General features: G+C 29.3%; 1 protein-coding gene across 2 annotated transcripts in view; it reads right to left on the reverse strand.

The window, feature by feature from the left end:
* Positions 1-14,180, reverse strand: part of Pi3K68D (phosphatidylinositol-4-phosphate 3-kinase catalytic subunit Pi3K68D) — a 38,615-nt gene that overhangs the window by 14,127 nt on the left and 10,308 nt on the right. For both annotated transcript variants that reach the window (XM_014429881.3, XM_067047790.1), the window contains exons 13-22: positions 13,731-13,929; positions 12,644-12,851; positions 9,550-9,711; positions 7,300-7,415; positions 6,153-6,303; positions 4,076-4,264; positions 2,220-2,445; positions 2,000-2,140; positions 716-958; positions 507-636 (exon numbers count right to left, since the gene is read on the reverse strand). In XM_014429881.3, coding sequence (XP_014285367.1) covers positions 507-636; positions 716-958; positions 2,000-2,140; positions 2,220-2,445; positions 4,076-4,264; positions 6,153-6,303; positions 7,300-7,415; positions 9,550-9,711; positions 12,644-12,851; positions 13,731-13,929 — 1,765 coding nt within the window. The remainder of the gene's footprint in view (positions 1-506; positions 637-715; positions 959-1,999; positions 2,141-2,219; positions 2,446-4,075; positions 4,265-6,152; positions 6,304-7,299; positions 7,416-9,549; positions 9,712-12,643; positions 12,852-13,730; positions 13,930-14,180) is intronic.

Below are 14,180 nucleotides of genomic sequence, written 5' to 3' on the forward strand. Positions count from 1 at the left end.
ACTTTAATCAAACATGATAAAAAAATTAATGGAAGTACTTAAGTTAAAATAAAACTAAAATAAGGATAATAACCACAAAAATGATTTTTAAAAAAAATTAAGACCTAACACAGCAACTTTACATTTTAATTATGTATTAAGTAACCTTGTATCCCAAAAGTTACTTGATTCAGACTCTTACAGATCTGATCTGAAATATCTGCAATGGTTCTAAAATTAGACCACCTACAAGGTTGACAACTTCATGTTTTTGGAAGAAAAGTCTTCTATTGAATTAAGGAAACAGAATGTGAAAATGAGGGAAGAACTTAAACAAATAAAACTGGAAAACTCAAGTTTGCAAAAGCTATTGCAAATGGCATGGCTTAGAAGACGTGGTAACTTAATTCAAATATAAAATCTAAAAAATAAATTTTAATCAAGCCAGTACTTAATCAGCAACAATAAGTCAAAATTTAACAAACCCTAAAAGGAATCTTTAATCTTTAAGGAACATTAATAACTACCTTTCTTAAATCCAGTTGGAACACAACCAAAAGTCACAATTTTCAAATCAAGACCCTCTTTTAACCATAGTTTGTTCATTATTCTGATCATCTGTAATGTTAGCATATCTTGTTTCAAATCATCACCTACCTATGAAAATAAAAATTTATTTTAAGATATTTACTAATAGTTACACAAAATAATTTGAAAATAAATAAAAACAAATCACTTTGAAAATAGCTGGAATAATGGCCTCTTCACTGGTGAAATTTATTTTCAGTGGCAAAGTATTTGAAGGAAAGTATGAGGATGACTTAACATGAATCCCATTTACATGCAGGCTAGGGCTAAGAGGTAAACAAGTTGGGTCATCAGATAGGGATTTGTGTAGACCATGGAGGCCTTCCATTAAAACATTTAATCTTGTTGATTCCTTTGATTGCTTAACATTCTCGGCAATGTCGGACATTCTCTGAAAATAATCAAAGGTTAGAGATTTAATGGTCCTTCCTCCTTAATACAACAAATAACTGATAACAAATGAATTATATTTTAGACAAATGTCAATGAGTAACTCCTCTTTAAAAAACAAAACTTTAATTAAATAGTATCAATATATGTTAATACTGATATGATAAATTAAAAACTAATTTATTCATTCTAAAAGGGAAAAAGTATCACATTTAATAAGAATTTTGTACCTAATTAGATGAATTTTGAATCAGCTCACATATTTTCAAAATATGCAACATTAAAATAACAAAGCAAAATGAGTTAAATAATATTGTATACTCTTAACCAATAATACAATAAACTAACCAAGCCAAAGTGCCCTCACAGATTAGGAAGTAAATCTTAAATTTCGCATTCTGATCAACATCACCACACAGAGTTACTCCTCTATTCTTAATGAATCAAGCTTAACATTTAAATATATATTTATACACATACACAAATACATTTGCGTAATTAAACCTTATTCTGAAATTTCAATGGAACTTTCAATACTCCTGTTGGATGATGTTCCAAGTTTCTAAAAGTTGGTAGCCTCACTGCACACCAAGCGATTTCAAAGAGCCAGGTAAAATAGGGTGACATGTTCAGAAGTTGCAATTTTTATATATTTTGATATATCAATCGTTTCATATTCACTTACGTGTTTCCTAGTATAATTTTTTTTTCATTTCTACAATGGTTACATCTTACTTTTCTTTACCCTAACGGAGGCCTACAACTTAGACCTAAATGTCGGCACACATTAAAAGAACAACTATACATACTGTGTTTATTTTTTTCTGGACCATATTTCCCAACAAAATTCCCTTTGATTAGGCAATTATATAACACTAATGCCATTACGTAGGAATAATATTAAATGAGTGTAAAAACTTTGCAGCCCATGGGATTGGCTAAATCTTAAGAAACAATATAATCATAGTAATTATATTAATATTTTCTTGGAATCAACTATTATTACAATTGTAATTAAAAGATAATAATGTAAAACCATTACCTTAACCAATAAGTCTTGTGAAACAAATGTTTTTCTCAATGCCTCTCCAGATATTGCCCATAAAGCCCGTAAAACAAGTTGCAGTCTTCTATAATATCGAGCTTCAGAAACAAGTGATTTATCAACTAATTCACATGAATTCTAAAAAGATCAGAAACAATATGCAATGAATACAAATTTATTCACTATAAATGCTGAAATAAACAAGAAATATTTTCACCTGAGGAGTACCTCCAGGAAGTTCCTGAACAAGCAACCAGTATAAGTAATGAGCCACTCTTGGAGAACTGAGAGATCTTTCAAGAAGCAGTTTTGCTAAAGCTGAAGCTTCATAGTTTTCATATTTTAGTGCTTGCACAATTTGTGGCAAATAATCAACCAATTCATCACTTTTAAGTTTACTAATACAACCAACAGCAAATGATCGTACTTCATTGTCAGCAAAACTATTAAAATAATGAAACAATTAAAAAAATTAGTTTTATCTACTCGAGAAAAAAGTGGTATTAATACACAAAGGCCAAACAGACTTATTTATAGTGATTGTTGTCTTATTAAATTTATAAGTACACATTGGCCAAAATCAATTGAACCAATGTGTATAATTATGATAAATTTTTCATCAATAATTTTTATTTATTGGCCTAAGTATAGCCCATTAATATTTTTATTAGGCATTAGGAATTAACAATCAGTGATAATGATAAACATTTTGTAAATATCAAATATTATTAATGCTGATCCCATAAAACAAATACTAATAGTACCCCATGAAACAAAAATTTATTATTAAATAGTAGATGAGGAAACTCGATATAACGAATCTCAATGGAGTTTGAAAAATTCATCATACTGGGGTTTGGACAACTAAAAATACTCATCATATTGAGGTTTACATAGTATATTTTTAGTTCTTTATAATGAATTATAAGGAATTCAACCTCTGATTGTCATGAAAATATGTATAGTATAAGAAATAATAAATGAATCATAATGTTTTTTTTTTTTTTCAAATCTATAGCAAACTGTTGAGCGTTTTATTGGAAAATTAGATTATATTTTTAACATGTCACTGTTTTAGCCACTTCATAACATTCTCAAATTCATAAGATTTTATCTTTCTAATTTCAAAGACATTGCACTTCCTTTCCCAAAATTTTTTTTTTTTTTTTGCTATCTTTGTTTTTCTCCGTTGGGTTGTCTTACACCCTTTTCATAATCTTTTGTTTGAACTCAATGTTTAATGAATAACTTTTCCATTTATTAACCATCAACTAAACAACACATACAATGCACTTCAATTATGGGTTACCAAAATTTTATAGCATAGGCTACAACAGTAGACAAAACTGTGAACACAACTGAAGAGTAAAGGAGCACTGGAGAAGACTCTTAATTCATGTCAAGACACATGCATCATGTGCGCTGAGGCGAGAAACATAATTCATAATATAGAGGTCATTATACCAAAGAAGAGATCATCAATGCGAAAATTCTTAGCACAAAGATAACTTATATTTTCCTCAACAAATTTAAAAGTTGTTATATGGAATTATATTTACACACAATTTTTTTTTTTTACATACTCTATTCATCAATTATCCTTTGAATGAAATGGCTAGTTCAAGGGGATTTTAAAAATTTGTTACAAGGAAGAATTCATTATATGGATATTCACTATACCAAGGTTCCAATGTAATAAGGAAGAAAGTAAATTTTAAGAAAAGTGTATAACTTAAACTTGATATTCAATAATCATTTGCTAGTGTATAATAAATATTCAATCAACAAAAAGAGGGTTGATTTTATGACTTATATTAAATAAAAAATTGTATTTTCATTTGATTCATTTTTTTTTTCTCATTAGTTAAATTTTAGGTTATCAATATTTCTTTGATAAGGAATCTACAAATAATGGCAAGATAGATTACAATAATAGACCATGAAATGGAGTTTTAAATTGAGGACTTTGTTTTATGTTTTACATATATCTCAAAAATTTGAATTGAAAGTTGTCATTTTATTTTTTCTCTTTATTGTTTCCTTCATCAATATTTTTAAATAAACCCAACTTACCAGGGTAATAGTAACTGAAGCGCACTAACGTGGTCCAAGGCCGCCCATGAATGTAACATCGAATGCAAATCTTGAAGACAAGAATAATCCCAACTATGGGCAGCAAGCAAAACTTTTGGTAATGCTTGAGGATGATTTAACAAATAATGTCTTTTTTCCCACATTATCTCTCTATCAACATCCATAGGGCTAAAAAATTGTTGATTACTTAAATTTTTAAAAATACAAGTTTAAATACATAAGCCATTAGATAACAGAAAATTATATCTTTACAGTAATCAGTTTCGACAACACTTCACAATAGTACTCACAACTAGGTACCATAATTTAATATTAATTTATTGAACAAAAAAGTTATTTTTGGAAGATTTCTGATTGAATGTTTTTAGTTTCTAATGAAAAAGTTTATTAAAACCATGTTATAGCTAAAACCAAAAACTATGTTGTAGGTTATAACCTGACACCATTATGTTATTCATATTTATGAGGTAAAATTTAAATAGCATTTCATTATTAAAATTCATTTTAAAAAGAAAATTATTAATAACACCTAGCATTAACTAAGCGGTGCAAATTCCCAAACAGCATTCAAGAGTGGACTTCCACTCACTATGCTTGCTCAAGAGCTACCTAATCCCCCACAGATCCTTTTCAGCTGAGGTTGGGGCAATGCCAGGGAAGATAGATTCTTTTCAGTTCATCAAATACACTAGATTATCCACTGCAGTGAGAAGAGCCCCAGCTTCGAAAGGCCCCAACCTCATCCCAAAAGGATCCATTGGGATTCTGTCTACCTTTTGATCGAGCTTAGCGAGAGGAAGTAAATAGTTTTGAATTAATTAAAACTAAATTAAATTAAAGCAATAACAATTCTAATAACCACTATTAATCCCAGAGATTTTTTAAATATCAAAAATAGAACTACTTAATACACAAATTAAGTTAAGCAAGGGCCATTGCAAACTAAAATATAAAAATTTGAATTCGGTAGGCTATCGATAATTTAATTTTAAAGGTGGAGATTTAAAACTTTGTCAATAGATATGTCATACCATTTCTCTCTACAGAAAAATCTTGAAAATAATTGGTTGGTTTATTTTATAATACAAAAATTTGAAAGTTCAAATGTAGGAGCAATTGCAGACTTACTATACTGAAATGGGGTAAGTTCATAAATGACTTTCATTCTTTTGTGTTTAAATCTAATGACTATTAAGGCTAAAGGATGAAACCTGTTTCCCTCAAAGTTCAGACTCACAATGATATTTTAAATTGGTCAAAATTTAACTGAGTTATACATTTTTGTCTGTAAAGTCAAGGAAGCAAAAGAAGGATATAATGTTATACAGGTTAATTGAATAATAAATGAAATTGTTTAACAATAACTAATAATAAGATAATATTTCAGTTGATTGAAATATACAATAGACTAGAATTTTAGATAACTGGACTCAGCAATTAATTGTTCAATGGATGTAAAGTAAAAACAATCTAAATCAATATCAAGCAAGAAAAAAAAATTAAATATATTTTAATAAAATTTATTTATAAAGGAATTTTTCAGGGCTAACTAATGAATAGAAAAAGTTATTCTTACCCGGTTGACCAAATTTTCTGTTGTTGCATGTTGCATAAAAGACTAACACAGATTCCATGATTACAAGAGAAGAAGACAAACTATTACCATGTAATTTAACATAAGACACCATAGAATACCACAAATGATTATACTTTAACCATATAAACCATTTATTTAAACAATAATAGCTTTGAAATAGAAAAAATAAACTTATAAATGGTACAATAAATTTTACCTATTGAAGAAAGCCACTGGACTAATAAATTAGTTTTTCTGAGGAACATTGACAAAACAATTAATCATAATTTAAATTTATATTGACAAATTTAAATTTTATACTTTACTTAAACAATAATAATAAATTGATTACCCTAAACCATTCTTACTTTGAAAACGTATGTTGACTAAATGATTTCAACCAAGGGGTTTTTGAGAATTAAGATCAAGTGAACAATAATAATAAACATTAATAAATTGATTACCCTCACACATTCTTACTTTGAAAAAGTATCTTGACTAATGATTTCAAGCAGCTGCTGTTGAGTATTAAGATCAAGTGAACAAAAATCATAAACACCATCAGGAGGAATAGGATGAATCTCTATTTTAGGAAATTTAATATCACAGCCATAATCTTGAAGTTCAATCCCTGCAAAAACAAAGAAGTAATATTGAATAAAACTTACAAACAGTACAATTATAATTTGGAAGATTATATCTTACCATTTTAAAGATTTTTATAAAATGTACATTAAACAGATATATAATTAATTATTATATTATAAACAAATTATAATTAAAATATAAAAATTAAACAGATTCATCAATTAAATAAATAAAAGTTAAATATCAGATATATGAGTCCATTAATAATAAATTGCTCATACTACAGTTTCACAGCATTTATTAAGATTTCTATTGATAAGAGGGTTTTTTTTTTACCTATAAGTTTATATTAACTTAGTTTTTAAATTTAAGTTTCCAGTTTTTAATTTTTCTAAGTTGCTATTATTGAAAAAATAAATGATTTAATCATTTAATTGGAACCATGAAGATGTGGTAATGGTGGCAAGCATTAATTTTTCTTTTACAGAACCTTTACATAAACTCATTTTTTTATGAATGGCATCTTTGTTCATTTTGAGTAAGAGATAGAGGAATGCAAGAATGTTGAATAAGCAGCTGGAACCATTAATAATTTGTGAGTACATTAATTCATAAAGTTGAGCAGTTAAGCTGTGCAAATATTATCACTGAGAGAATTCAGACCTAACCATCACCACAGTACCATGGCCCAGTGACAGATATAGCTGATTTTCCACTCACAAATTGAATATTATAATTTATCCATTATTACAAAGAATAAAAAAAAAATACTGAATATTTGCTAAGATAAGAGAAATGAAGAGAGATACCACAAATAAAATAATACTGAAAAGGAATAATCAGTAATCATTCTAATTCACACAGCACAACAAAAATTTGACAATAACTATACTTTGAAATTGATATAAGCTGTTGTTATTGGTTTTAATCAGCAATAATTTTTCCAATTTGGTGACAATTTTTAATTTTTCATAAAATATTAACAATACACATCATTTAAGTGAATGGTTTCAACATGAAAGATTTTGTAGTTACATACCAATTACTGGATCTACATCTCCATATGGATGAGTTCCAGGCCCTGGAGCAGGTCCTAAACGCTTACTTCTTTCTCCTTCCCAGAAAGGTAACATATAACTACCTTGCACAAGTTCCCTAAATTTACAAAAACAATGAATAATCAATTGACATATGAAACTTCCTACTACTTACTAAAAGTTTTCTTGTGTGTGTACTGATTAAATTTTCTCTTTTATTTGATGAATATTGAACCACAATAATACAAATGAGAGGATATCAGAATAAGATGTGAGTACAGAAAAAATATTAATAGAAAATAAAAATAAAATACTTTCATTCACAATATCTAATTACTTTAATGAAACTCATCCAATAGAACCAATTACATTAAGAAAAAATATATATATTTAAAGTTTCTTTAAGGTAATACCATTTCAATTATATTAATATATGAAATAATATATTTTTTTTCTAAGAAATTAATAGAAACCTTTTGATATGTATGATATTGGGTTGTAAAATAGGTTCGTAGCGTTTTTCAATATTTCAATTTAATCCTATCTGTGTTTATAAAATGTTTACTTGGTCAAAAATGTTTACATATTCCAAAAAAGCATTAGTTAAGGTGCTTTTATGCATCAGTTTCAACCGAGATTCCTTATCTTTAAATGGTATTTTGCTTGCTCAAATGGAAAACAAAAAAATTCATTTTCGTCATTTAATGATTTTTTATTTCCGAAAAGGAAAATCCGCTGCACAAAACAAAATTATTGGTTAACAAAATTTGCTGAGGGTATGGCAATACCTCAGGAGAAAGCACTGTTCATAAGTGGTTTGCTAGGTTCAGAACCGGAAATTTTGACTTGGAAGACAAAAAGCGCTCGGGTTGTCCTTCAACTGTTGATGATGACCAAATTCAAGCATTGGTCACAGATAACCCTCACTCTACGACACAGGATATCACAGAAACACTTAACATATCTCATGTAAGTGTCTTAAATCATTTGGGGGCTGCAGGATATGTTTCTCGAAGTGATATATGGGTTCCTCACAATTTGACAGAAAAGAATTTATTGGACTGTATATCCATTAGCGATTCCCTCCTGAAATGAAATTTTAATGATCAATTTTTAAAGAGGTTGACAACTAGGGATGAAAAGTGGATCCTGTAAAATAATATTATGAGGAAAAAGTCCTGAGGAAAATGAAATGACCCGCCATCAACAACTCTAAAAGTGGGATTTCATCCTGCTTCATACTGCTGTGCATTTGGTGGGATTGGAAAGGTGTCCTTTATTTTGAGCTCCTCTCGCCCAACAAGACCATTAATGTTCAACTGTGCCCAGTTGGAACAATTAAAGGCAGCGGTTGAGTAAAAGTGTCCAGCATTGGCTAATCGCAAAGGCATAGTTTTCAATCACGATAATGCCCATCCTCATGTGTCTTAGCAGACCTGGTAGAAATTATTGGAGTTTGGCTGGGATGAGATCCCCCACCCACCCTATTCACCAGACCTTTCTCCAACAGATTTCCACATATTTCGGGCCTATCAAACCTCTCTTAACGGGAAACACTTTAATTCGCTTGAGGACTGCAACGCACACAAACGAGTTCATTGCGTGAAAATCTGAGCAGTTCTGGGAGGACGGAATTAAAAAACTACCTGAAAGATGGCACCATGTAATAGATCAAAATGGGTCATATATAACTGATTAACAATATTTACAAGAATCTGAAGTTTTTATTTTAATCATCAGTAAAAAACCCTATGAACTTATTTTACAATCCGATACTTCAAAATAACCCGATATTTATTCAATAAATCACAACAGTGTTCAATGGTTACAGTAATAATGTCATGCAATGAAAAACTATAAATTGAAATATTTATACTTCAAAATAATAATTTAAATTTGCCATTTCAGTTTCAGTTCCAGTTCCAAAAATCTAGAAACAAAAATATACCAATAACACATTAAGATGCATAATGATACTATAAATTTGGCTATGCTATAAAGGGAGAAGGTTATGGATAGTAACTGTAATTATCAAATAGTCATAGGTACATAATAGGCAGTTCTGAGTAAATATGATTAGTTTTATACTAGACACACAATTAAGGACAAAAAAGCTTCGAAATAAGAACATAAAATGTGGAATAGATATTATAAAATATTTGGCATCAATCTATTTGATTTTTAAGACATTTAACAGAAACAAAATCTAAAGAACATCCACTAAACAAAAATTATTTTTCTCTAACACTTACCCATTATAATTAAACAACTGTATAGCAGCCCATCCTAATTCAACTTTTTGAATAGTTTCTTCCACAAGTTTTTGTCCAATAACGACAACAACTATACGAGATTCTCTAGGTAAAGCACTGACAGGTATGGACTGGTAGGTATTAATTCCTTCAAAATGAAGCCTGAAAGAAAAAAAAGATTGAAAACAATATAAAACTCAGTTAAATTACAAAGTTGAAAATACTTGTAGTAAGGTGAAATATTAATTGAAAATGCTAATAATGAAATTTTATCAATCAATTCAACAGAAATAACTTAATACACTTGAGTTTCAGAATTTTTATAAAAATGTCTGCAATCTCATTAGCATTAGTTTATAAATCTTTTAATTATTATCAGGTAATATCATGATGTTAATTTAATAAGTACCAACAATAAACACAAGAGCTAAAAAAAAAAAAAAAAAAAGAAAAGTTATAATCTCCTGGATACATTAAAACTGGAAGTTATTTAAATTTATTTGTGTTTATATTTTGACCGCACCCCCCAACCATCTTCTCATATAATTTATCCATGGTCAACTATCTCTCTGAAAACAGATAGATTTCAGCAGTTTTGTCAACTTAACAAGGGTGACACCAAGTGATTTTTTTCAACCTTCAATAAATAGTAGGGTGCAAGGTAACTAAACATAAAACAGATTTTAGAGTTTTGATTTAGCCAATCGTGAGGCTTGCAACCACCCTCTGGTAGAGTATGGTATATAGCAGGGGTGGCCAACATTTCAGTATATAAGATCTACTTTGTATCTTAAAAGTGTGTTGCAATCGACTTACATAGTCGTACTCTAGTTGTGAAATGCATACTAAGTTTATACACCGTGTTTCAGTATAAGATGTATTCCAGTGAGGTATGAGTAAGTAAGAAAAATATATGTTCAAAGCTATTTTTTTAATCACTTATCAAGTTTTCGAAATATATGCTCATAAGAAAATAAATTTCCAGACCCAACATTTGATAGCAGCATTCCGTACATGCAGTACCTAAAAACTTGCATAAGTTGTACTATTTGTACGTAAATATGAGAAATTTATTATAAGAAAGCACAGTAAGGCTGATAATTTGATTTAAATATTTCACTTTCACGTTTTTTTTGGTGCCAGGAAAATTTATCATGAAAGAATAATATGACTTACTTTTTTCTAATCCATTAAAAGCTTTCTGAGTACACCCCATAATGAAATATAGATATACGGCTTATCTACATACATACGGAAAAACAACAATTATTTAAAGGGTCAAAAAACTCATATCTAGGAGAATTAACAGAACATAGATAATTATTAACAATATTTATTAATTCAAAGTAGCCACAGATTAAGACAGACTTTCTTGCCTTAACATTTATGGTAAGACTGAGTTTTCATATAAGTAACCAAGGAATGATAATTAGGTTTATATCCTGACAAAGATAATTACAATGAGTCCATGCTTTGTGGCCGGTGAGAAGTGTAACACGTAAGTCAAAATATATTGTGCAGTGTGAGGTGTATCAGGGTGTCAGAATTCCACGAATTTATGACCTTTGAAAATTCTTAGAATGTATTAAAATATAGCTGGAAAGTTTTGTCTTCAACAATTGCTTCGAAGTTCATGATACACGGAATTCCACCACAGACATTGTGAGCGATCGACAATCAACCAAAATAGGCCTCGCGATCGACAGATCTATCCTGATTAACTTGTTGGCCACCCCTGGTATATAGTATTTTATAAAGGCTAAGGTTATCCAAGAAGTGTTGACTGGTGACGGTGAGAGGACCATGTAGGCAGACATTTCCCCTAACTCCCTCCAAATGATCTTACTAGATGAACTATTTAGATTCTACCTGTCCCTTGATCTACTCTTCAGCCAGCTTCCAATAAGTAAGAGGGAAAAAACATCATCATTGTCAAAGAAATTATAAAATCGTGCATTGCTTCCACAACAATGATGATTCTATAGAATTTAAATAAAAATTCACATTATGTCTGGCAACATACCCTTTTTAGTTTAGACCCATATCTTTTCAACTGAATTAAACTCAGGGTAGTATGGAAGTTATTTTGAACAAGTGAGACCTTTTTCACCCAAAATGTTATTAAAATTGTATGATGTAAGCCCATACTTATGCAAATTTATTACTTCATATAATATTAGTTTCAATTTATTACAATAATATGATGTATTATATATCTATAACCAACCGATTACTTCACATTATTTGTCAGGGAACATACTGGAAATTTGTAATGATAGAAAGCTTAGTGAAAATATGTGGGATTAGAACTAAATAAACTAATTTTCATTCATTTAAAATAGGCCAATAACAACTTTCTGAAACCCTGATGGTTTCTCTAACTGTTTTTTTTTTTTATTTGCATGGCTTTCTCTTCATCCTCTTTTTTAATATAGTAGTAAACTTTAACAACCACCTGATCTATTTAGGAATGAATTACAAAGCCATTTTTGCCTAATCAATAGTAATATATGTAAACTTTCAGGGCAAACAATCGGTACACTTTAACTCTACTGAACAAAGCAGTAAAACAACTAAGAAGAATGGTAGGTGGTCTAAGGAGAGGGCTGTAGTAAAATGGGGAGTAACAACCTCTGCCCCACCTTCAACTCTTCTTGGTTGAACCCTACCTTGCCAGTGGAGGTTCCTTTTTTAAGTTTATTGTACAACTTTAAAATTTCTAAACAAATTAAAACCATACTCTGATTAACATGAGTTCCTATGTTTCTATGTTCATTCGCATAAAACAAAACTTATTAGAACCTCTTAATAATGAAAAAACAAAACAAATATATCAGGATAAGATAAGATTTACACTGGTTCCCTATAGATCGTAGGACCCTAGGTTCAGATCCAGTGGGTTCATGGTGTAAAAATGCATAAGTGGAAAACATTGAGTTCTAGTGTTGAATGGACATAAGAGCCTATAGTCCAATCTCAGTGAACTGCATTAGCCACAATACTTAATTTTAATTGTGAATATCATATTTTATGTTTAGTCAAGAAAAGTTTCTCCTATGCTTAATTATAGTAATAAGAATTAGCATACAATTACCAAGTATCAAAAACAGCTCTTTTATAAGGACTGGTAGAAACTTCCAGCATGACTGGCTGGGAACAGGCACGTGAGCTAACAGGTCGAGTTCCATGAAAAATTTGAGCTTCAATAGAAAATTCTTCTGAACTCCATTTTTGAGAAATACGATGGACGCAACCAATATATAGTAAAACTGAATCACTAATTTCTGATGATAATTTTGATGCTAAAAAAAAAACATAAGAAGATGAAAAGTAAACAAGGTAGGCAAGATTTATTACACATTTAATAAACCGTAAAATTTATTTTATATTATAAAATTTGCTACTAACAGTAACTAACACACAAATGTAAGTGCAATCAACAGACAGTGCAGGACTCCAGAAATCTACTGTACAACTATAAACTACTTTAACCATAGCCAAGCTAATAAAACAAACAGCCACTGATGGTCTGTCCTGGCCTATGCTTCAACACAGGCCTTCCTTTTCTTCATTATATTTACAATTATTTACTTAGTATTTTCTTTATTTTTTCTATAAATATGAATACCTAAATATGTTATGAAAATGTACTATGCTTCTTGCAAGGCCATATGCTCTCGAGAGTATGGATCATGTATGTTAAATTAATAAATGGCACTCTCACAGGGTTACTGGGGGAAGGAAGAAGGAAAAAAAACTGTAAAAATACATAAAAAGTGAATAATGATTTTTCAAGTTATAGTAAAAGACTAAACACAAGGGAAAAATTTGTTGATTAGACAATATTTATAATGCATCTAAAGTTAAAATGTTTAGTTCTTGAAAAATTGAAACAGACAAGATAAAAATTTAAAAAAAACATTACATCATTAAATCTCAGATTCTGAAAATAAGTTTCAAATAAATGGTACATTTACACATAATCATAAATTCAGGAAAATTATGCACTATATAGAAAACATGTTATACTAGTTTTGGACAATTTTTCATTATATAACCAGAATAAAATACGAACATTTCCACAATCTTTCCAAGAAATAAAATAATAACCATTAATATATATTATCTTTTTTTTATCATAATAACTAATATATACTTGAATATAATAACATTTAACTAACTTGTTGGAATGGGTTGAAGAGGTAATAACTGAAAATCTGCTCTAAACATACAGCAATACATTTTTATTAATCCTTGAACAGCAGATCTAATATTGTCACAGTGCTGATACAAATTATCTGCAAAATTATCATCTCGGAATACAACAACAGAATAGTTTCCAGAATCATCAACGATTTCAGGTTTGCTTCTTGTAGATGACTGAAAAATATTTTTTTGAATGAAATTCTAGTACTTTAATTCACAATACTTCATTATTTAATACAATTTACAGATCCCATTTAAAAGATAATGTTTCTAAACCTTTCAAGTAATAGAAATCCTTCAATGCAAGTGAAACCCTTTCCAAGTCAAATTTAACTTCTTCCATCTCAAATGTATTATATTCTACTTTAATTTGATAAAGAAACTTCATACTTTAATTGTAATTATACCTTTAATATTAGGTAATA

This window comes from Halyomorpha halys, unplaced genomic scaffold (genome assembly GCF_000696795.3).
Source record: "Halyomorpha halys isolate HHAL.00 unplaced genomic scaffold, Hhal_1.1 Scaffold833.1, whole genome shotgun sequence".
In the NCBI taxonomy this organism is placed as follows: Eukaryota; Metazoa; Arthropoda; class Insecta; order Hemiptera; family Pentatomidae; genus Halyomorpha; species Halyomorpha halys.